Raw genomic sequence first — 22870 nt, forward strand, 5'->3', positions numbered from 1 at the left:
CTCAGCCTGACATGGGATTTTTCCTGCTCCAGGCAGGCAGGAACAGGCAAACCCCAGGAGTGTCACCGTGGCGGTGCAGAGACCTGCTGGCACCATGCTCCCACAGCCACGTGTCCTCATGCCGCCAGCTCATGCCCTCCTCTGACACAATTTCCTGGCAGGGAGAGGGAAAACAGCACCGGGCACGGGGAACACCCAGCCAAAACCAGGGCGAGCGGGGGTGGAAGAGCCCCAGCACCATCCCTGGGGGGGGCCAGGAAGGAGAAGGAAGAGGTGGTGGGTAGCAGGATCCAGATTAAAACCGCCCAGGAAGAAATCACCCATCCTGAGCACAAAGGTCTCCCCATGTGCCAGACCTCGCCGCGATCCCTGAACTTTGCAGCTGCGCCTTATCGCCAGGCAGATCTGCAGGCAGCCTCCCTCTCTGCTCAGCCCCGGGGGCCAAGCTCGGCTCCTGAACCAAATCCAAGGGAGCCGTCCCTGCTGCTCATCTGCATATGCAAATCACCCTGCTTAGCAAACACTGATAAAGAGAGGAGGGATGGAGAAGCCAAGTCTATTTTGAGATGCCTCTTGGAGGGGAGGCAGGGAAGTGTGTGCGCTCCCTTACGGCAGCGCCTCGTGCCGCGGCTCCTGGGGATGCTCTCAGCAACCTCTGCGGGAGGAACCTGGTGCTGCTGTGAAATTGGGGGAAATGCTCCCTTGTGCCTGGATGGACGCACATTTCAGCCCTTGGCTAATCCAGGCTCCCTTTTCCAACCCAAGGGAATATATCCCTGCCACCAGGGGGAAGGGGGGGTTCCTCCATTCCCTTCTCCGGCTGGGCAGGATGAAGGGGAAGCTCACCAACAAAGAGCGCGCCGCACAAAAGTGTCTTTCCAGCCAAAAAAAAAAAAGAAAAATAACAAAACAAATTTCACGGCTGTGGTAGGACTTACAATGCAAATGTATTCAGGCTCCGCAGGGCACTTCTGGCTGCAGCCAGCACCTAACGAGGGCTTCGTGTGGCAGGAGGACCTGGGGCTGACGGATCCCGGCACGGGTCGAGCCCTGCAGTGGGCACCCGGGATGCTCGGGGCTGTGGGAGCTCAGCATCGCCGCTGAGCACCAGGGGCAGGCACCCCCTGGAAAGCCCCCCGGGACCCCCAGCTCCAGGGCCATGCCCAGCCCACAGGGCTCTTTTAGCTCCTGTACAAGCCCTCTGCTACGTGGCTGGCACGGGGAAGTCGCTCCCCAAACCAGTGCTCACCGCCTGGTTTTTGAATGGGAACTGTTGTGCCCCAAGGCTTTTGGGGCACCGGGTTCACCTCATGAACTTGTGCATGTATTTATGCTTTTCAGGGAGTGCGGTTCGGCTTCTTGGAGAAACACCACGTCCTGCACCTCCCGGAGCACCGCGGGGCCCCTGAGCAGATGGGGACAGTTCAAAGGTCCCAGCCAGGGCTCGCACACGCATACACACACACACACACACACACGCAGGCGTTTTGTTCCCTCCTAAGCAGTTAAAATTAAACACTGCAGCTCTGCATGTCCTTCCTGCACCAGAAGAGGAACTTGCAGTACGTTCAGAGCCAAACAAGTGCTTTTCCAGCAGTGGGAAAACACTATAAAGTTAAAAAAAAAATAATAAAAAAAAAAAGCTAAGGACACGGATGTTGCAGCCAGGCTCTCGGGGACAGCAGCTGCCACCCACGCACCTTCGGCTTCAGCACTGGCCCCGAGGTCCCCTCCTGGCTCCAAGGGAGAGGAAACGGGTGCACAGAGAAGGCAGCAGTGTGACAACGAAACACTTCACTTTCCTTCACCTGTTGCATGCCACCAGCTGCCCCAGACAGAAAGAGATGCGCCGAGACACACCTTGGACTCGGCTCACTATTTCCCGTTCCCCTTCTCATTGAGGCTTTTGGGGTTTTTACAAGAAAGAACGGCCCGAGGGCGATCAGGACAGAACCGAGCCTACCCCTCAGCACCTCGGCGCCACACTCGGTGCCATGGGCACCCTGCAAGCTGTCCCCGCAAGCTTCACATTCCCAAGTCACCGGCAGACACCACCAGCATTTCGGCCCAGACCCGCACCTCCGCAGGCAGTGCCCACAGACAGAAGCACCCCCGCCTTGGCAGCCTCCCCGTGCACCCAACGCATCCTCGGCTGCGAGGCCAGCTGCGTGCCCGGCTGCAGGGACAGGTGACAGCAAAGACGAAGGGAAGTTCATCCCTCTCTGTGCTCCGTGCTAGCCATCTGCTCGCTGACACTCAGATTTTGTCGGTCCTGAGAGAGCTGGCGAGGCGTTATCTCAGACGCCAGGATCATGTATCTTGCTGTCACAGGCACTCCTCTCACGCAATAGCTGCAAACGGAGGCATCTCGCAGATATCCTCCCCTTAAATCAGATTAATCACTAGCTACTTAAAGGAAACCACTGTGTTTCCCTGGTAATTCCCATAAAGACGATACCCAGCGCTCCTGCCCCTGCTGTCCGGGTAGCGCCGCGTTGTGTTACGGGGAGCTCAGCTGGCAGCATGCCCACCGACCGACAACGCGGGGCTGCACACACCAAAGGAGAGCACCGACAAGCCCAAAACTTCATGAAAACATTGAGGGAAGGACCCCCAGGCAGACCAACACTCGCTGAGTTACAAACCACGATCAGGAATTTGTAGCTATAGCTGAAAAATAAAGAGAAGTGAGAAAAAAACTGGAGCGCTAAATGAGCCACGCGTAACCAGAAAGGGGGATCCAGTCAACGACCGCATGCGTTTTATTGCATGCTCAAATTCTGCTTTTAAATGTCAGCGCCAGCAGGACACGCTGGCTCTCCTATAAGGCACAAGAGACGGACGTGCTGATGCCAAGGAAACACTCAGGACAAGCCTGGGAAGAGCCCAACCCCATCACTGCCACTGTCACCGTCACCTGGTGGCCACGCAGCCCCCGGCTTGGGCAGCCCGCTGGTCCTGCACGCTCAGCAAAGCCTCCCATGGGGCTGGTGGCAATCAGACGAGGGCACACAGTGGGACCGCGGCCCCTTTTGGGGGATGAGGAGGAGAGGAAGCCAAATTTAACCACAGCAGACACAGCCTTGGGTTTCAAGGTGCTGCCAGAAAGCCCCCCTGGTGACAGTGAAGGTTTTAACCCAACGCCCCTGGGGCTGGAAGACCCCTCTGGGTCACGATGCCCTGGGTTTCTTACCCCACGCTCCAGGGAAGCCCCTTTACCAACACACATCTTCCAGCGGCCCAAGAGCAGCATTGCACAATCCTCAGCACGGGGAACCATTCAGGAGCATGCCCGAGACACAAACACAGCACGGGACGTGAGCGTAAACCCAAAGGCACCGCCACACGGGCACTTGGCCGCTCCGACTGCTCCTACCCCTCGGCCACCACCAAGCAGAGCTCCAAAAATGTCAGAGCATCGCCGCTGGTGGGGCTGGCTGGGAGCTACGTGGAGGTGACGTGCCTGGCCCCACTGCAGGGCTGGGACCTGGCTCCCACCCCGGCTGTCCCCACGGGTCGCTGACCGGAGCTGGGGAGAGACAGAAATGCAGGGAGGAGCGAGCCCAGCATGGCACGGAGACACGACGCCGTCCTTTGGACGTGTCACCTACAGACAGCTGAGGAAGGCGAAACGGAAGCTGAGCTGCTCTCCACCCCTGTAGACTAATGCGATAAATATAAATTAAACTAAGTATTAAGCACAGTTTGATGCTGGAGTGTTTGCTTGTGCTTAAACCACCGCTATGCAGCTTTCTTACAAACCAACCCCAAACAATTGAGCAAGAACCAAACTAATTCAAGGCAGCTGCAGAATTAGCTTCGCGAGAAGTGCCATCCCCTAGCTGTCAGGACGGTGTTTGAGCCGGGATTAAAGCACACGGGATGATGCAATAACAACTTCCAGGCCGCTGGAAGTAGGACAGCGTGACAGGCGACAGCGCTGGCTGTGCTGGCGGTGCCACGAAGCAGCCAGCAGCTCGCCAAAGGACGTTGTCCTCAGCGTGCCCGGACACCTCGGTGCCCCGGCGTGCTCCTGTTTTAGCGGCTCCAGGACTTCCCCGGGGTGATTGCAGGGTGTCACCCAGCAGAGGCGTCCCTGTGAACCAGGTCACACCTGGAGGAAGTGACTTTTGTGCGGTGTCCCAGCCCCAGGGGCAGCTCCCGAGCCGGTGGCACATGCCCAAGGGCCGGCTGCACCCTCCCTCCTCACGTGCCCAAGGACGGCGCCTTGGCACGGGGCACCCCTGGAAGTGGGACAGGGAGAGAGGGACAGGGACAGCACGGGGGCTCGAGGTGACATTGACTGATGGAATGAGGGCTCGGGGTGGCCTCGGCTGCGTGACAGCGTGGGGTGCCCTTGGGCGCGTGACGGGGCTGTTGTAGGGAGACCACCAAACCTTTGGCCGTGCCGCCACACGGAGCGTGCCGGCCACACACAGGGGGCTCAGGACGGGGTCTGGGGGCGCGCTCCCTCACGGCACCCCTCGCACACGTCCCCGGGGGCCGAGGAGACACCGAGCTTGGTGCGGCCGCTCCTAACACCACGGGGCACCCCGACGGCACACCGGGGCCTCTCCGCGCCCCCCTTCCGCGGCTCGCCCCCAGCCCCCCGGGGGCGCTGCCGGTGCCGGTAGCGGTACCCGCAGCCGTGCCGCGGCACCCACCTGCCGAGGACGCGTCCTCCGCCCCGGAGCTGCCGTCGCTGCCTCCCTCCGGGGAGCTGCCGCGGGGGGCGGCGGCCTGGGGGCGGCGGCGCGGGGCGGGGGCGGCGGCGGCGGTGCCGGGGGGGCGCGGGGGGGCGCGGGCGAGCGCCGCCTCCAGGTAGAGCACCTTGAAGCGCTCCTCGGCCAGCGCCCGCTGCAGGCGGCGCAGGTGCCGGCGGCACCGCTCCAGCTCCCGCTCCATCGCCCGCACCGAGCCCAGCTCCATGCGCGGCGCCGGTTCCCCCGGGAACTCCTCCTGCCAGTGCCGGGCGAAGTCTGCCCGAGCAGCCGCCGCCGCCTCCTCGTTGCCCGCCGCCATCCCCGGCCGGCCCCGGGTTTCCCCGCTCCGCCGCCGCCGTCAGCCTTCTTCACCTCCTCCTCCTCCTCCTCCTCCTCCGCCTTCCGCCCCCCGCCGCCGCCGCGGGGCCTGACGTCGGCTCCCGGCCGGCCCCTCCGGCCCGCCCCCGGCCTCAGCACGGCCCCGACGGGGCGGGGAGCAGCGCTGCCACCGCCCCCGGCACGGCCCGGCACGGCCCGGTGCGGTTACCGGCAGCCGGAGCGCCCGGGACCCACCGCAGGAAGCCGCTTCCAGGCTGCCGGGTTGCGGCGGGGGCTCCCCGGGAGCTCCCCGGAGCGCCGGGAGGATGCTGAGGAGGGCAAGAAGCTCCCGGTGCTGGCAGCGACCCGAGGTGACGGCACCGACAGCCCCCGGTGCTGCACGAGGCCGGTACCGAGCCAGCAAGAAACGAGCCTCGATGACGGGGAGCACCGGTGGTGGCACGGGGCTGTCCTGCCCCAGCCAGCGTGTGCCCGTCTCCTGGTGCTCATCGTCATCGGGGCGGTGATGACCGGACAGTGGCACGTGGCCTGGTGATGCTCTGATGGTGACACTTGGCCTGGTGATGCCCAGACGGTGGCACTTGGCCTGATGATGACACTTGCCCTGAAGATGCTCTGATGGTGACACGTGGCCTGGTGATGCTCTGACGGTGACACTTGGCCCGGTGATGCTCTGACGGTGACACCTGGCAAGAAAGGCTCCGTGCCACGGTGCACACACTGCATTCAACCCACCGTACCCCCAGCACCCCCGCGCCCCACGGGACAGGTTTTGTTCCCCACGCCCCGGGCAGGGCTGGCATTTTCCCTGTGCCACGTGAGGGACATAGAGGGGGTGACTCACAGGTGGGTGACTCACGAGCCCGTGTCCCTCGTGGCCACCTGGCCGTGGCGCAGCAGGAACAAAGCACCCTCTGTTTACGCACAGGCCCCGACGGTGTCGCAAGAGCCGCCACCTCCATCCCTGCTGTGGCTGCTCCCTCGCCACCCAGCCAGCCTCCACAGGCTCCCTCCAGCACAGCCTCCCTTGGAGCCCCCCAGATAATGCCTTTGGGCTGTGGGACCAGCCAGAGAGGTGACACTGGTGCCCAGGTGAGGATGGGAAGGTGCCCGGTGCCAGCAGTGCCCTGTCCCGTGTGTCCCATCCTTGGGAGGTGGCGTGTCCCCGGGGGCTGAGCCCCTTTGTGGAGGCTGGTAGGAGGAGGGCGTGCTGTGGGCGGCCTGATTTATGCTTGGCAGTGGATAATTGCAGCCCTTTCATCAGCTGTCAGACAGACGGGCCCGGCAGAGCCTTACAACGGATTGCTGGCTGCCTGTCTCAGCCCATAAATCTCCCCGGAGCAGGGCGATAAATCAGGGGGGGCTGAGGGAGCAGCCCCGGGCGGGCGTCCCTCCCCGCCTGCCCACCCGGTAATGGGCACGTAGGTAGGAAACGGCCAGGACAAGGTGGGGACGGCCCGGCGGGATGCACTAATTACAGGCAGCAGGTGGCATCCGAAGAGCCGTGATTTACGGGGCGGCCTTGCCTTCTTCCGAGGGCTGGGTCTGGGTCCCCGCGGGGCCGGGGCCAGTGGAGATCCCCAGCGGCTCCCAGGGCTGTGGGCAGGACGGGGGCACCATGGGGGCACCAGGGGGGCTGCAGGTGGGCACAGCCCCGTGTCTGCTCCTTGTTGCACGGGCCAGCATCCAGCACCAGCAAAATATCCCCCTGGCAGGGAGCCGTCCTGCTCGGCTGCACCTCCCGTTGGCATTTCTCTAAGTGTCCAGCATGAAACCACCCCAAAAAGCCTCTCGCTCCTGAGCTGGGCTCGCTGCTGAGCCAGCGGCCGGGGGAGCACCCGCACCGGTGCAGAGCACCCCTGAGCGGCCAGAAGGCCACTGGGAAAAAGAAAAAAGAGGGCCACGGTGAGCACAGGTGGGTGTTCGGAAATATTTGCAAGCTTCACCTCCCTTTGAAGTCCCGCTGCGTTGTTCTCCCCGCTCCCCCAGGCCCCGGCTCCTGATTTATGGGGTTCCTGGAGCAGAGGCACCTAAATTAGCTCCCACTTCAAAGGGCCAAGAGAGGAGAAGGGCAATAGACAAATAGCCCCCGCTAATTGTGGCAATTGATCAAACCCAGTCCAGGACGATCAGATAGGAAGGATGGATAAGGGGGGGACGTTCTCCCACTTTTGCACCAGTAACCCCAGCAATTTGTCACAACAGCTCTGGGGCCATTTTTCAAGCCGTCGTTACCCCGCTCTCATGGGGGCGTTCAGCAGCTGCTCGCTAATGAAACGGTGGGCGAGGGGCAGGGGGATGTGAAACTGCCTGGAAGGCTCTGGGGATGGGGGGATAAACCCACCGGGGGCCAGGCAGGCAGCGTGCCCACCCCAGGGCCAGAGGTCCCCTGTGTCCCTGCCATGCACTCTCGGATGACAGGGCCCTGGCCCTCCCGACAGCCAGGCTGGGAGGTGCGGGGAGCAAGGAGATGCTTGCAGCATCATTTCCCCCCCCCCCACACACACCACTCCAGCCCCATTAAACACCGGGCAGACCCACCAGCACTGGCCCAGCCAGCTCTGCCCCCAGGCCCCCGCTGCTCCCCGGGGACAGGAAGGCAGGAGGCAGGTAGCACTTTAGCTCTTTTATCACCTGCCCGGTCCCCCCACGACATTCCTGCTTCCTGCTCCGCGGGGCAGAGGCGTGCCAAGCCCCCGCATTCCTCTGCTCCCCGCCTGCCCGGGCCCCACCGGTGTGGGGGGGGGGGGGGCTGCTGCTGCTGCCCCGGTCCGGCCGTGCCCCCAGCTCTCCAGGACCCCGCGGTGTGAGCAGCTCCAACGCGCTGGCTCCAAGCTCCTTCCACGCTCCAGCCCCGTCCCTGGGGCTGGTGGGGCCGGGGGGGTGCTCAGCTCCTCCTGGGAGGAGGTTTTTAGGGATGGGAAGAGGGTGGGAGGCAAGGCAGGGAGCTCCCCGGGTACTGCCCGCACCATCCTGCCCAGGAGGTTTTTGCCTGCTCCTGGGCTCAGGCACAAGCCTGGACGCTGTCCTCAGCAGCCTCCTTACTCTGTGCCTCAGTTTCCCTCCCTGGGAAACAGAGGGCAGCGGAGAAGCCCCCGCAGCAGTGAGTGTGGTTGAGCAGCCCCCGAGCCCCGTGCCAGGGCAGCGATGCCCGCGGGCTCTGCCCCAAAGCACCAAGTGAGCTTAGGATTGACCCAGCCCAGGCCGAGCTGCCCCGCAGAGAGGGCAGAGCGATGTGGGGAGCTCCTGCAGGGCCCAAACCCCCCCGCAGCAACTAAAGCAACCCCTGCTAGGTGTGCTTGAGAGCCCTGCTTCTCCTCTAGGACCCGGGAGCAGCAAAATGTAGCCTTTAGCTGGCTGCCCCCCGTTCCCACTGCAAACCCCGTGGACCCGGTACCGGTGTCCCTGCTCCGTCCTGGCACCGCCGTGTCCCCGCAGGGCAGGCCGGTGTCCCCAGGGCAGCACACCTGGGGGAAGGTGTGGAGGGGCTGGGACGGAGCCACGTGATGAGCTGGGGTTTTTAGGGGAGGCTGCGTGACCCCGGAGGAGTGTCTGCCAGCCTCGCGGGAGGCAGGACCGCAGCAGCACCTCGCCCCGTCCCCACAAGCCGCAGCCATGTCCCGAGCAGCCGTGGGGAGCGGTGTGGCACGGTGGGGATCCCCTGACGGCTTGGAAGGGGAGCAGGAAAGGGGGGCTGCACCCCAGGTGTGCCGCGGGCAGGACCTGTGGGACCCCAAGGGGAGGGAAGCAGCCGCCCACCTGGGGGAGGCTGAGGAGATGAAGGTGAGGAAGAGGAGCAGGCCGGCGCGCTCCAAGGCCAGGAGGATGGCTGCCAACGTCCGAGAGCGCAAGAGGATCCTGGACTACAACCAAGCCTTCAACGCCCTGCGGCTGGCCCTCAAGCACGACCTCAGCGGCAAGAGGCTCTCCAAAATCGCCACCCTCCGGCGAGCCATCAGCCGGATCACGGCTCTGTCCCTGTCCCTGCACGGCGCCGCGCGCTGCTGGCCCTGCGCCCACTCTGAGTGCCGCGGGCAGGGAGCGAGGGACGGCCGCCCCCGGCTCCCTGGTGCCGCAGGCTACGGGGGATATCCCCCCGAGAGCCAGCTCCAGCACCACGAGAGCCCGAAGGAGGATCGCCCGGCAGCCAGCCCTGCGTTTTATCCCGTCGGGAGCCACCAGCTTGGTCTCCGGAGCAGCTGCCAGCACAAACACACGGGCAGCCTGCGAGCCCCCCCGGCAGCACCGCTCCCCTGGCAGCTGGGGGGGTTCCAGAGCTCAGGCTACCAGCGCCTCCCCATCCACTGACCCTTCAGGCTGGGAAGGCGAGACGGTGCCGGGAAGGTAACGCAGCCGAGTGACAAACGGGGCAGCGGGAAGGGACCTGGGCAGGAGAGAGGTGGGACACGGGGCTCGGCGCGGTGCTGTGAGCCCAGCGCACGGCGTGGTGCCCGGCTGCGCTCGCTGCTCTGCAGGAGAGCTCAGAGCTGGGGGACGTGGAGAGCTTTGTTTTCCGCTCGAGGAATCTCTGTGTTTCTTTGTCGTGAGGTTTCCCTGCTGCAAGTTGTCACGGTTATTTATTCTCTCTTGCTTGCTTTGTGAGAAAACACGAGTCAAAAGCCCAGCGTCGGGGCGCTGCCTGTTAATGCGCGTGAGATGGACAGATGGGCCGCGCGGATCGCAGTGAGGCTGCTGGCTGGGGGACAGCTCTGGCTCCGGCTGATGGAGCGGGGGAGCAGGAGCTGGGAAAGGGTCACTCGGTTGTACCTTTAATGCTAAGCCCATCGGTGCACATATTGGTGCCCGGGCAGATCTGCAGGAGAGGTCGAGGAGCTCATAAACCCCACGCTGCCTCCTGACGACTGCAAAGTGGCTCCCGTGGGACGGTCTGGGACCGCGCTCCCGGTCAGCCCAGCCAGGAGGAAAGCGGGGCTCAGCCCTGTGCTCCCCGAGTGCCAGGCTTCCTCCTCCTCCTCCTCCTCCTCCCTCAGTCCCAGCGCGGGGTGGGGGAGCTGGGAAATGAGCCCAGCGGAGGAAAGCTCCCAGCAGCCAGGAGGGAGAGCTCTCCGCTCAGCGAAGGAGCCTCTCAAAGTGCTGACGGTGTGAGACATCTTGGCTTGCATCTCCAGGAGGTTCCCCTTCCCAGGAGGGGCCTGCAGCGATGGCTGCTGACGGAATCCTGCTTCTCCCACCTGCAGCACCCTGGTGCTGGGCGGCTCCGCCATGGGGTGAGGCTCCCCCATGGGGTGAGGCTCCCCCTGCACCAGCTCCCCCTGCTCTGCCCCTGTCAGCTCTCAACACACGCTCAGGAACACCACGGGGCAACGAAGCGAAAACCGGCCATAACCCTACACGAACCCCTCTCCACCCAAATTCGTGTTTCCAGTTCCCCCCCCCCTCACTTTAGTGTTAAAGCAAGACAAGTGGAAATAGATGCCCGAAAAAGCAGGAATGGGGGAAAAAAGGCCTCGAGACCCCCGAAGCAGCATCCCTGCATTGCTCTCGGGTTCTCGGTTAGGACACGCAGGCCCCTCTCCAGGCTGTGGGGTGGGAGAGGCGCTGGGACCCCCCCCCCGCCGGGCAGGAGCAGGCAGAGGGCGCTGGGTGCGCCCGCAGATGGCACTCACCGCCTGGGAAATAAATCCCTGGCGAGCCGGAGAGGAAAAAATCAGAACCGAAGAGAGCCGCTGGAGCCCAGCCGGGTGCTTGCGGTCCTCCTCCCGCCCCCCCCCCCCCCCAGCACACCGCCGCCCCCCTGGGGGCTGCGCTCCGCTTTCCAGGACGCGCCCCCCCCGCGCCGGCACCCTGCGGGTCCTGGCTCCTGCTTTCGTCCCTGTCCCGACACCGCTGTCCCCCAGCTGGGTCTGCAGGGGGGCACCGCTGGGGACCCCCCCCACCTCCTCCGCCCGTCCCCAGCACCGCGTCCTGAAAGCCCGGGGCGAGGCCGAGCGGGCTCCGAGGTGGGGGGGCTGGAATCACGGCGGAGGGGAGGGAGGACACGGGGGGATTCCCCCCTAAATCCCCCCGATCCCACCCCACCCGACCCCAGCCCAGAATCCCAGAATCACCTAGGTAGGAGGAGACCCCCAAGATCATCACCTAGTCCAGCCTCTAATCCCGTCCCATCGCATCCCGTCCGATACCACCTCTCCCCATCCCATCTCTCCCCCTATCCCACCCCACCCCATCCCTCCCAGTCCCATCCCACCCCTCCCCGTCCCACCCCCCCATCCCACCCCCCCATCCCACCCCCCCAACCCCCCCATCCCTCCCAACCCCCCCCCACCCCTCCCCAACCCCCCCATCCCCCCCCACCTCACCCCACCCCATCCCACCCCCTCAGCCCCCCCCCAGCACCCTCCCCGCGGCCCGACGAGCCCCCCCCCCACCCCCCCCCACCCCCCCGCCCCCCACCCCCCCACCCCCCTCCCCGGGGCTTTTGGGGGCGTTGCGCATCCCCCGCTCCTGCCCCGGGGGCCGAGCCGTGCTGGCCCCACCCCCGGCACGGCCTCCCCGGGGGGGGCGGCGAGCCCCGAGCGCAGAGCGGCGGCGGCGGGGAGCGCTCGGAGCCCGCTCCGTCGGGCCGGGCCGGGCCGGGCCGGGCCATGGCGAGCGGCACCGCCGCGCCCCCGGGCTCGGGCTCGGGTTCGGGTTCGGGTTCGGGCTCGGCGCTGCCCTCCCGGCTCCAGGAGACCGAGAAGCTGCTGGCGGCTACCGAAGGGCTCCGAGGCTCCAAATCCTTCACGGCGGCTCTGGCCGGCGAGGCGGAGCGCAACGGGCACGGGCTCGGCTACAAGTCGGTGTCCGTCGGGCACCTGGACGCGGCCCCGCTGTCGCCGTCGCGGCTCAGCCTGGGCAGAGCCTCCTCCACCGGCACCAGCACGGCGCCGCCCGAGCAGGGCCGCCCGCGGGACTACCTGGTGCTCGCCATCTTCTCCTGCTTCTGCCCCGTCTGGCCCATCAACGTGGTGGCCCTCGTCTTCTCCATCATGGTGAGCCCCGAGCCATGGGGGGTGCTGGGGGGGCTCCTCGGGGCTCTCCGGGACAGCAAGCGGCGGGATGGGGCGGGGGCAGCCCGGGCTGCAGGATACGGGATGATGCGGGACGTAGGGTGAGGCGGGAGGTAGGGTACGGGATGGTGTGGGGTGTGGAATGAGGCGGGATGCAGGGTGTGGGATGAGGTGGGCTGCGGGAGGAGGTGGGAGGCGGGAGGAGGTGGGAGGCAGGATGTGGGGCGATGTGGGATGCGGGGTACAGGATGATGTGGGATACGGGATGCTGCGGGGTGCCGTGGGATGCAGGGCGATGCGGGATGAGGTGGGATGTAGGATAAGGGATGCTGTGGGATGCAGGATGGTGTGGGATGCGGGATGAGGTCACAGCCGTGGCAGGGCACACCAAGCCCCTGTGTCCCCACGGAGCACTGCTCCTCTCCCGGTGGTGCCAGGCAGCCCACAGCCTGGTTCCCGGCTGGGACGGAGCAGCGAGGCGAAGCACGGGTGAGGGCTCTGCCCCCGCACCTCGCAGCCCAGCCCCGCAGCACTGGGGAGACCCCAGCTGGGAGCTCGCTCCCGCTCCCAGGCACTCCAAAGGGACGGGCTGTGCCTGCAGCTCCTGCACTTGTCCTAGAGAAAAAAAATCCCCATTAAATATCCCCCACAGCTCAGCTCGCGCACCGACATCGGAGCTGGGGAGAATGCAAGCAGGCAGCCTCCCACCCATCTCAGCAGAGCCTCGTAGGCACGGCCACCCCCTTACCCATTGCTTTACACCCCCTGGCACCTTTTACACCCTTCATTCGCCACCGAGGCGAAGCTTTCCTTTGAAAATCAGCTCAGGGCGAGCACTTGCCTGCTCACCACACCAAAACACAAGGGGGAGGGGGGGGACACAGCGCTTCCCAAAAACCAGCAACAACTTGAGGAGTCGGTGGCAGGTGCTGCAGAAAGCCCTCCGGAGAGACCAGTTTCCATTTTGAGGCAGAATCACCATTTTTACCAGCTGCCATCTGCACGGTGCAGCTGTGCGGTGGCGGCCGCCCAGGCAGCGCGCGGGGAAGCCGGGCGGCCTGGTCCGGCTGGGCGAGAGGGAGAGCGGCCGGCGGGGGCTCTCACGGGGATTTTCCAGCCCCATTAGCTTTCAGGCAAAATAAATCCTCCTCCCCGCGAGGCTAGAGCCCCCAGCGGGGCGGGGATGTGCCTCCTGGGCCGCATGAGCCCCTGGAGGGGACGAGCAAAGGGGGAGATGAGAGCTGAGGCCCTCGAGCCCCACCGCCCGGTGCTGACGCAGGGCTGGGGGAGGATCGGCTGCTTCCAGCCCCCCTGGGACATCCACCCGCTGCCACCCTGTGCAGCTCGTGGCCCCCCCCATTTCCACCAGCCCCATGGGGTCCCCATCTCCCTGGTGCTCCTGCAGCCACAGCAGCTCTCAGCACGTCAGCTGGGGGTCCACCTGCTCACACCAGGCACAAATCCAGTTCCCAGCCACGGTCGAAGCTCCCGCAGGCCCCGGTGCCCCCCTGGGATACAGGACGGGGGTGTCCCACCACCTGCAAATCGGGACCTGGGTGTTCAGCACTGTCCCCGTGCCTCGCTGGCAGCCCTGCTGGGGGAGGCAGGCAGCCTCCCCGCGACGTGCTGACTTTCCTCCGGCTCCACGACTGTGTTTTTCTAAGTCAACGCTTTTTGCACAGGAAAGCTTTTCTGGGCACTAAGCGGCAACCGGGGAGGGAAGCAAATGAAGGCTGTTGGATTTGGTGTCTCATAAATCATTTTTCAGGCCCTGCTCTTGGATCCCCCCAGGGCCCATGGCCAGGGGTGGGGAAAAAAATCTGCTCCGGCCCCCAGCCTGTTCCTGCTTACACTGGTGTCATGGAAAAGAGCAACGTGGAGGGTCTTCCACCTCCCCTTTGGGTGCGTTTTATTGACAAAGCGAGGGCCTGGCAGCTCCCAGGGGTGTAAGTGCGGTGGGTACGGAGCGACGTGGGAGAAGCCAAGCCCCACGTTCCTCCTTTAAATGGTGCCTCCATAGATCTGCGTCTGATGTTGGCTTGTACCTCGCCCGGAGTGGGTTTTCAACACAATTTAAGCATCGAGGATTAGTGATTTGTTCTGAATAACTGGGGGTGGTCAGCGGAATGCATCCAAAGCCAGTTCCTAAATTGTGAAGGGCTGTGGGAAGAGGCTGTGCCAGGTTGGTTGCCTTTGTCCTGGGACTAGGAAAAGTCCCAGAATTTACAGAAAAGTAACCGCCTTCATCTGCAATGAGACTGCTGGGGCTAGCTGTTAGGAGAATGCCCTCTGAGCAGGGGACAGGACGAAGGCAGGGACGATCAGTGGCTCTTCTGAGCCACCTGGACTCATGTCTCCGTGCCCAAAACACGGAGCTCGGCACCCCCGTGGCATGCTGCCCCAGCCCCCAGGCATTTCGGAGCTATTCTGCCTCTTCCAGTCTTGATTAATAAACAAAATATTCATGTTTTCATGTAGAAAGAAAATGTTAGCATCAGTGATACCAGGCAGCTATAATCAAACTGTTCCACGCCGATGAATAATATATGTACAGTAACAAATGCTGGCTAAACACGCCGTGCCAGTGCTGATGTATTTTTCGTAATTGTTCAGGATAAATGATCAGTAAACACTTCCAGAAGCTGCGGCGATGAATATGTTGAATTTGTTAGCCCATATATTTTGCTTGGAAGACAGCTAAAATTGCAAATGTGTTCCACCGCAATCTAACCCACACCCTGCAAAAATATTACACTTGGTTGCAAACATCTGAGCCTATAAAAATCCCAAATGGAAGGAGCTGTCTGGGAGCAGTGCAGGGACCCTGTCAATCCCCGTGCTTCCCTACTCTCCCCCAGCTCAGCACCACCCCATGGAGCTTCATTTTGTCACCTCCTGTTCTATGACACAAAAAGGCCCCTGGCTGCGTACCACTGGTTTTTGACATTGCCAAAGGTGCTGTAGAGACCGAAAGAAAGGAGGTCGTGAGCTAAGCCAGCGTCAGTGCTGGGGAAATGGCTCTGCCTGGGATGTGTTAGCACAGCCGGACATCTGCGGGGCTGCAGCCGCCTGCGTTAACCCTAACCCTAACCCTGCTCAGGACGTGGCGCTGGAGCTGTGCTGAGCCTCCCAGCCCTTCATTTCCTTCTGTTTTAAATGTGAGAGGGCACCTTTTGTGGGGCACTGCATCTCAGAGATGCGTTTTTAGAAAGGAGAGGGGGATTGTTTAATACCCTTCCACCTTTAACTCTTGAGCTAGCTTCTCCATGCGGAGCTTCGCTGATTTTAGCGGCCACATCCCAGAGCCAGGGCTCCTGGCTGCAGGGCTCCTGCTGCTGGGGGGGCTCCAGCCTCGCCCCCACACCGACAGCTCGTTCCCAAAGCCAGCAGCCGCAGCACTTTGTCCCCTGGGGACCTCCCATCACGATGCTGGTGCCTGCTGGATGTGCTCCTGCACGCGAGCTGCAGCAATGCAGCAGCACCCCTGGGGGACACAGCCCCCGATCAGAGCCCCCTGTAAGTGAATTGCTTTTGGGAATTCCAGAATCTCAGCATTTTTTTTCCCCATAAAAGAGCCAGAGGGGGCTGGGGCTGGGCAGTGGGACAGGAGGTCCCACTCTGGGGACACCTCTTAGTCCCTCCGACACCAGGCAGACCCCGTCCCATCCAGCTCCTGCCCACGGAAGCATCCCCGCGGGGCCACCCCAGGGCACCAAACTGTCAGAGACAGGAGCCCAGGCCCCTGCTGACACAGCCGCTCTCATTTTGGGGACTGCAGCCAGAGCATCGCCCCGGCACCGTTCTCAGGAGCCTCTCTCTGTGCTTCCCCCCAGTCGAGGAACAGCGGGCAGCAGGGGGACATGGACGGAGCGCGGCGCCTCGGCCGCATGGCCCGCCTGCTCAGCATCGTCTCCATCGTCCTGGGGACCATCATCATCGTGCTCTACGTTTCACTCAGCATCAGAGGTAACATCTCCTTCCCTTTTCCCCTGCCCAGCTCGAGCAGGGACCCCACATGGTGCCTTGGGTGCTGTCCTCAGCAGCTTATAGGGCAGCCCTGCCTGTAGGACACCCCGTTCCCACCCCAACCACAGCGTAAGGGCACTGAGGTCCCCCATGGGACCGCCACCACCATCACCCGTGTGTGCAAAATACCTCGGAGAACGGGTTGCTTGTGGTAGCAATACACACTGTGTAGGTGACCAGGAGGAGAAATCCCCCCCAGAGCTGCCCCATAACCGGTGTCTGTAGGAGATCTCCCAGGCAAGAGGCTAAAACCCGAAGCCTTGGCAAGGCTGCGGTGGGTTTGGAAGCGTGTAGTGGGGTGAAAGCAAAGGGATCCAGCCTGCCCAGGGGTGCAGTCCCCCGGTGTTTGGGGACCTTCCCCGACACAAAGCCACCTGCCAAGAGCAGCAGGGCCGCTGGCAGCGCTGCTTGGGCAAACGGGAACCTCGGCTCTCGGCCGCTCGAACCCAAAGCCCGAGCCAAGAGCATCGGGGACATCTCTGTGACTGCTGGAAGCTGCCCTAAGCCTCTCTTTATTTTACAGTTTCCTAGAAGACATTTTAGCATGCAAATACCTCGAAGAGGAGGAAGACAACTCTCCTTTTGGGGTTTTTACTTACAGCCTCACAACAAAAACTTGTCACAGCGTAGGGGGGCCGCCCTGGAGGAACGCGCGCTTCTGCTCCGCCGCCCCCTGGGAACGAGCCTGGACAAGGGCTGGGACGAAAACATCACGAGGAGGGATGGGGAAGAGCTTCGGGTGCCGAGTGGAGAGGAGAAGGGGGAAACCCACTACCTCATTCCCCTCCAGCAAAACTGACGGAGCGGGGAGACAACTCCTGGCGAAGGGCAAGGAGGGAGTTTCGGGAACGAAGCTTATTTTAAAGAAAACCTAAGGACGGACCAGGACACTTTGAGGAATCCCCTCTAAGAATTTTGGCACAAGCGACTGTGTTTTTGGGGGGGTTGTTGGTTTTTAAATCATTACGTTATCTGTCTCTACGGCAAAAAAAAACAAAAGCTCAAACTGCCATCGGGAGCGGAGAGCTGATGGGGGCAGGAGGAAAACCGAGCTGTGGGAGCCCAGCTCCGCTCAGGGCAGATCACAGCCGCAGGAGCTGGAGAGTGTGGGGGTTGCTTTTGTATTTTTGATGAAAAAAAACAACAACAAAAAAAAGAGACAATGACCATTTGCATGCCTTTGGGAATGCTCTCCACGTCTGTTCCTACAAGCTCTTTTGTCACTTGCAGCAGATGTCGGAGCCGGCAGAGCAGGATGCTGCCGCAGCAGAACGCCAGGCTCCTCCTCAGCCGGCCCCACGGTGGGGATTTTAATGGAAGGAAACATGCTTTCTCCGTGCAACCACACATTTCTCTCTCTGGGCACCTGAAGCGAGGTTAATGCTCGTGGCGCTGAGGAAAGAGCCTGGTTAATCTGCAGCAGCGGCACCGAGGCACGGAGAGCCCATGCTATCCGCTCGAGCGTTTATGTCCTGCCCTGCCCATCAGCCAAAAGCAGCGCGATCCAGACCCTGTTGTCGTCTGTGCTCATCTCCCCTCACCCCGCTGGGCTTCAGCTGATGACCTACCAGGAGATTTTCAGAGGTGCAGAGGGGTTTAGGATCCCTGCTCCTCTCTTTCCCCCTCCCGCGCCCTTCTGCGTCTCTGAACATCTCCAGCATCCCTGGAGCTGGCTGGGGCCGGTTCCACAAACGGTATTATTTTTTAACGTTTTGTATTTAACGACATGTAAAGAACAATGACTTTTTTTGCTCCTCCTGATCTGCCTGGGCCCCCCCGTGCCCTGCCAAGTCTTCCACGATGCGCGGCCCCCTCTGCCGTCCCCATCCCCACCTCCCGCCCGTCCCTGCCGCGGGCTGGCACAGGCTCTGGTACTGTATTTGCCACCCAGACTATGCAAGGTCTCACCTCCTGTCGTTGTACCCAGGCTCTGTAGATGGCTCCTAGCCATATCCACTGGCTCCGTGTTAGCTGAGCCTCTTTTTAGCAAAACTTTGCTGGTACAATTACACAACCGGGAGCTGCACCCCCAGCCTGTCCTGGGGCACGAAATGTTTTCCCCTGCTCCCTGAGTTAATCTGGAAAAACCTCAGACCAAACCCAGCACGTCCAAGGGCTTTGCCTGCATGGGGAATTGCTGCACAGCACAGCAAGGCGTGCCAGGAGAAACCTCCCAGCGTCCTGGCACCCCCGTCCCTTCCAAGCTGGTGAGCACAAGGGGCACGCAGGGAGGCAGCACGGAGAGCTGCAGGCTGTAAATCCTCGGTCTGCAGTGCCCCAGGGGCATAGCTGGGAACATTCTCCTGTTTGATTGCTCCTCATTACAGAGTTTTCTCTGGCTAGATGTTCTTTGGACCTAGGGGATAGGGGAGCCAAATCCCCTGGACACACTGCTCATGTTTTCCTCTAAGTTCAAAGGGGTTCCAGGGACTCAGAGCAATAGCATGTTACTACAGCACTTTCTTGGGCTGCCTCCCCATCCGCCCCTTTGCCTGTGCTTTATTAGAAACTACAAGCTTCTGAAAATGGACCAAATTCACTACCTTCCTTTAGCACTTCTGTTTTCCGCCCTTGGTGCTAGGGAAAGCTTTGTGCTCAGCCTGGTGCCGCGTCCGTCAGGGTGCTCCGTGGTTTCTGCTCTTGTCCCCGCTCTCACCAGAAGCCTTCCCTTTGAGACTAAACCCCTCATCTTATGGATGAGCTGTGGATGCTGCGTCTGTCCATCAGATCGCCAAAAAGTTTCCTTCTTAAGCCCTGAACCCGAATGCTGCTGGCTGGCTGAGGTGCAGCTTTGTCCTGAGCCACTGACAGCCAGCGTTATGGCAAAGCCAGGAGGGATCCCCTGAGGATCGGACAGGCCGGCATCCAGGGAAAAACTACAGCACTTGGGAGCACCAAATGAAGGATTTGAAAGCTATTTTTATCATTACATAAAGCCTTTCCTCTAAAGAGCCCGACCTTCTCTCCTACGGCTAACGACGAAGCCCCGCAGCCCCGCACGCGGCGGCTCGGCGTTGTGCTCTGCTAAAGGCACAGATGGCAAAGTTGCTCCGAGTCACGTGCACGAGCAGCTCAGAAAAGACAACGTTTTTTCTTTCTCCTCATCAATATAAATAGGAGTGAATGCATAATTCCTTGGAATCTGATGTTTCCAAAGGGATCTGTACAACCACACGCGCACACTGCATTTCAGGCCGGGCTGGGAGCCCTGGCGCAGGCAGGAGACGGTGAGCGGCCGCACGGAGCTGGGCTGGAGAAGTCCCTGGCTGGAAAAGTCCCTGTCCAGAGAAGCCAGGAGCAGCAGAGGCACTAAAATTCAACACCCGAAACACCCACGGTGATGATCTGGTGCACGCACCCACATGGGGTTAGTGCCTTCTGCCCCAGCCTGGAGCACCGGGCTGCTGAGGCGACTGCTTCGCAGCCTGGTATTACAGATAATAAAACCGAAGACACTTCAACTCCTTTCCTTTTTTTTTTTAATCTTCTTTCTGGTTAGAGCCAATTGCGCTGCTCTGCACTCTTGAATACACCTTTCTGGGCATTGTCCTGCACTGAGATCCAGCCGAAAGCTCTCCAGTCACTCCTGACATAAAGTATTTCCTTTCCTTGCAATCCCGCCCTTGAGTCGCGCCAGAGAAATAAACTCCTCGGGACCAGCCGGACGCGGAGGCTCTTCCCCTGCTCTCCAACAACCTCCTGACGCACTTTGCAGCCTGACCCTTTGCGAAGCTTTTGCCAGGAGGCCCTCGGGAAGCTGCTCCCTGGGGCATGCATGGTCTCACCCTGCTGCGCCAAGGAAGAAGCCGATGAGCCCCAGCCCTTGAGGGCACCTCACACGGGGTTGCGTCACGAGGAGCAAAACCCTGGCAGAATCCACCCTGAGGCCACTGGGACCCAAGTTTCCTCCTTTGGGCTTTGAACCAGGAAGCAAAAACACCCCTCACGATTTTTTGCCAATTCAGTGCGAGCACCTTGCTTTGCACGTCCAGGCACCACCGCTCCTCTCCCGAAGTTTGTTTTTAGAGCGTGGATGGGCGATCACAATAAATATATCACAGAAAGGCTTCTCCTCCTCATCTCCACTCACAAGACCCATCGCTTGTGTCACAGCTCATTGCCACCTGCTGCAGCGTCCCCTAGGCACACACGTCAGCATCAAGCTTTCTGTTTCCGACTAAAACACGAAATCCTCAGCATCTGGCCAGCTTCTCCCCCCAGCAAAGCAGGGAAGAGGCGAGCTCCCCGCGGCATGGTGGCCACCCAGCCTTACCTGGCAGCGCAGTGCGGCTGGTAGGAGGACGGCACGCTGAGGAGATGGAGAAGCTGGGAAACGCGGCTATAAGCGAGTCCGAGCAGGAGCTGGGATCGACAAGTGTGAGGTCCTGGTGGGACAGAACCACGCGGATCGGGAAGGAGCCGGCGCGCGGAGCTGCGGGACCCCGCTGGCACCCAGCCTCTGGGGTGCCTCTCCCCAGGGAGGCCCAGCAGAGCCCCTGTTGGGCTGGGGGATGCTGGAAGGACGTGCTGGGCTGAAGGAGTGATTTGCAGACAGGCTTATCGTCCTTCCAGCAGCTGGGAGGATGCAGAGACCGGTATGGGTCAGCTAGGTTACGGCAACGCGGCTGGGGAACGCCTGCAGAGGAGACCAGAGGGATTTTAGCACAAAGGGAGGAAAGCGGCAAAAGATCTGCTTTTGGTTTGCTGCGTCGGCCATGCCCTGAGGGCTGGTCCCATGGCTTTCTCTTCGAATCCCCCAGCCCTGCACCTTGTTGCTGACCACGGCCCAGAGCCACAGCCCAGGCCCCACACTCCAGTAATCGCAGATTTAAGGTTCGTTTTCTTCCCGCGCACATCCTTTAATTTTGGCGAAGACAGATTTGGACTGAAAACCCCCATGCTTGGGCACAAGCCAAAGGGTGCGGGGGGGAAGCAGCCTTTTCGAAGTGGGAATATTTGCAAAGCATTTGCTAACGCCAGTAGGTAGCAAAACTCCAACCTATAAATACCCACGTGGGATACGAAGCACCAGGAAGGGAAAATGTGCAGTACCCCAGGGCAGCCCCGATGCGGGGCCACGCGCTCCCAGACCCTGCACAGTGGTGCCAGGGCAGGATCCGTGCGTGGCAGCGCCAGGGGCATTCCCCCCGCTGCTGTAACCACTTCCACGCACAGCCTCAGCCCCTCTGAATTCCAGCTGGAAAAGTCGGATCCACAAACAGCACGAACAGCAGGAATTTCGGCTGGGCACTCGGGTTTGCTGATAGGTGTTTCTTTCCCTGCAGGACGATGCGGTATACCTGACATACTTCCTTTGTATTTCTTGGCATGAGAAAAAATTAAAATGTAACATGCATGGTCACAGCTGAACTTATTTCTTCTGTCTATACAAGAAAAAAAATAATTAAATTTGAACTAGCCATTTAATTATCGCTTCTCACTCCAAGAGGAAGGAGATCAGCGGGTATTTGGGTGCGGCGGGTTGCAAATACACACACAAGCAGCTGGCAGCAGACAGCAGCACGTCGGAGAACAGAAGGGACAGAGCTCAGCCCGGTGCTGCAGAGAGGAGTGGTGCTGAGCTTCTTGGGGAGCACAGCCACCATGGAGGTGTCTGGCTGGTGTGCCACCATACTGGGCAGTGCCACCAGGTACCTCGGTGCCACCAGGAACCCCCCGTGCCTGCAGCACACAGAGGATGGGGAGCAGCAGCCAGGAGCTGCTTCACACTGCTGGCCCTGCCACCGCAGTTCTGTGTTCTGGTGCACGACCGAGCGTGGCAGAACACAGATGAATACCAAACCTCCTCAAAATCCTGAGTTATCGATCAAAACCATGGATTTCATGAACGAACAGCAATATTTGGCCCCTACTAAAAAAAGCCTAAATGCAAGCTGCTCCTCAGAAGCAAGCCCCTTGTCAAAGTCCCTTAAACCAAGGCGTGACGATTCATGTCGTCACCGAAAGCATCGGCTGCAGCTCTTTCCCTTCTCACCCACAGGTGTAACCCACCTCGCGCCCCACCGGCGGTGCTTGTGTGTGGGCACGCCGGTCTGCCACAGGATCTGTGCACAACCACCCCGTCCAGCATCCCTCTGGCAGCACGGGGAGTCAGCTTCTAGCTCTCCTCTGCAGCACCGTGCCTGCGATGGGACGGGTTCAGCTCTTCCACTCCCGCAGCCAGGGTTCGGGATTCATCGTGCCCGTGCTGCAGGGGTGGTTGCGGTCCATACCCAAACCCCTCAGCCTCCAGTGGGGCCCAGGAAAGCTTGGGCTGCCTGCCATTTTCGTAGGCAGCGTTACAATAAATACCCTTTTCTTTCCTGAGGAACCAAGCTGTAGTTTTGGCTGGGGAGAAGGAACACCCCCCCTGCTGGTACTCAAAGCAAGAGAAAGGTGCAAACTAAACGTTTGTAAACTGCTGGGAACACAGCTCCGTTACCCTCCCATGCACCTCAGGAAGCAAAGGAACAATAATTAGCCCTGGATCCGCCACAGCCCAGCGCCCTGAGCCCACGCTCGGCTTGGGGTGCCCGGTAGGAGGCCGCACAGTCAGGCTCAGCCCCCCCCTCCATGCCCCATCCCTTCCACAGCACGCTCTCTACCTCCTACTGGGCCCTGCGGGTTGCTGACACCTGAACAAATTAACCCTATTTCTTTGGTGTGCCTGTTCCTTTGAAAACCACAAGCCTAGCTACATCTGCTGGTTCTCACTCCTGACTGCTCCCCTCGCACTGCACCAGTGCTGATGTTCAGCTTCACGTAGCAGGGTGAGGATTTTGGCTGCTCGGG

General features: G+C 61.5%; 3 protein-coding genes across 7 annotated transcripts in view; 2 read left to right on the forward strand and 1 right to left on the reverse strand.

Annotated features, from left to right (window-relative positions):
- The window catches only part of ABR (ABR activator of RhoGEF and GTPase), a 35242-nt gene extending 30168 nt beyond the window's left edge, over positions 1-5074 (reverse strand). Inside the window, exon 1 of the mRNA XM_080563226.1 lies at positions 4665-5074. Within this exon, the coding sequence (XP_080419352.1) occupies positions 4665-5022 (358 nt within the window). The 5' untranslated portion in view covers positions 5023-5074. The remainder of the gene's footprint in view (positions 1-4664) is intronic.
- Positions 5075-8648: 3574 nt separating this feature from the next.
- BHLHA9 (basic helix-loop-helix family member a9) lies at positions 8649-9903 on the forward strand. The gene has a single exon (XM_080563242.1). The coding sequence runs from the start codon at positions 8658-8660 to the stop codon at positions 9348-9350; it is 693 nt and encodes a 230-aa protein (XP_080419368.1). The 5' UTR covers positions 8649-8657; the 3' UTR covers positions 9351-9903.
- A 1650-nt stretch (positions 9904-11553) lies between these two features.
- On the forward strand, positions 11554-21505 carry TRARG1 (trafficking regulator of GLUT4 (SLC2A4) 1). 5 transcript variants are annotated; one of them, XM_080563247.1, is made up of 4 exons: positions 11574-12034; positions 13821-13954; positions 15886-16018; positions 16602-21505. In XM_080563247.1, the coding sequence occupies exons 1-4, from the start codon at positions 11648-11650 to the stop codon at positions 16875-16877; spliced, it is 930 nt and encodes a 309-aa protein (XP_080419373.1). In that variant the 5' UTR covers positions 11574-11647; the 3' UTR covers positions 16878-21505. The 5 variants fall into 5 exon arrangements, with proteins under 5 accessions (XP_080419376.1, XP_080419373.1, XP_080419374.1 ...); XM_080563248.1 differs by having other exon boundaries at positions 16680-21505; XM_080563250.1 differs by lacking the exon at positions 13821-13954 and having other exon boundaries at positions 11554-12034.
- The last annotated feature ends 1365 nt before the right edge of the window (positions 21506-22870 follow it).

The sequence above is a fragment of the Anser brachyrhynchus genome (genome assembly GCF_964034855.1).
Source record: "Anser brachyrhynchus genome assembly, chromosome: 20".
Classification (NCBI taxonomy): Eukaryota; Metazoa; Chordata; class Aves; order Anseriformes; family Anatidae; genus Anser; species Anser brachyrhynchus.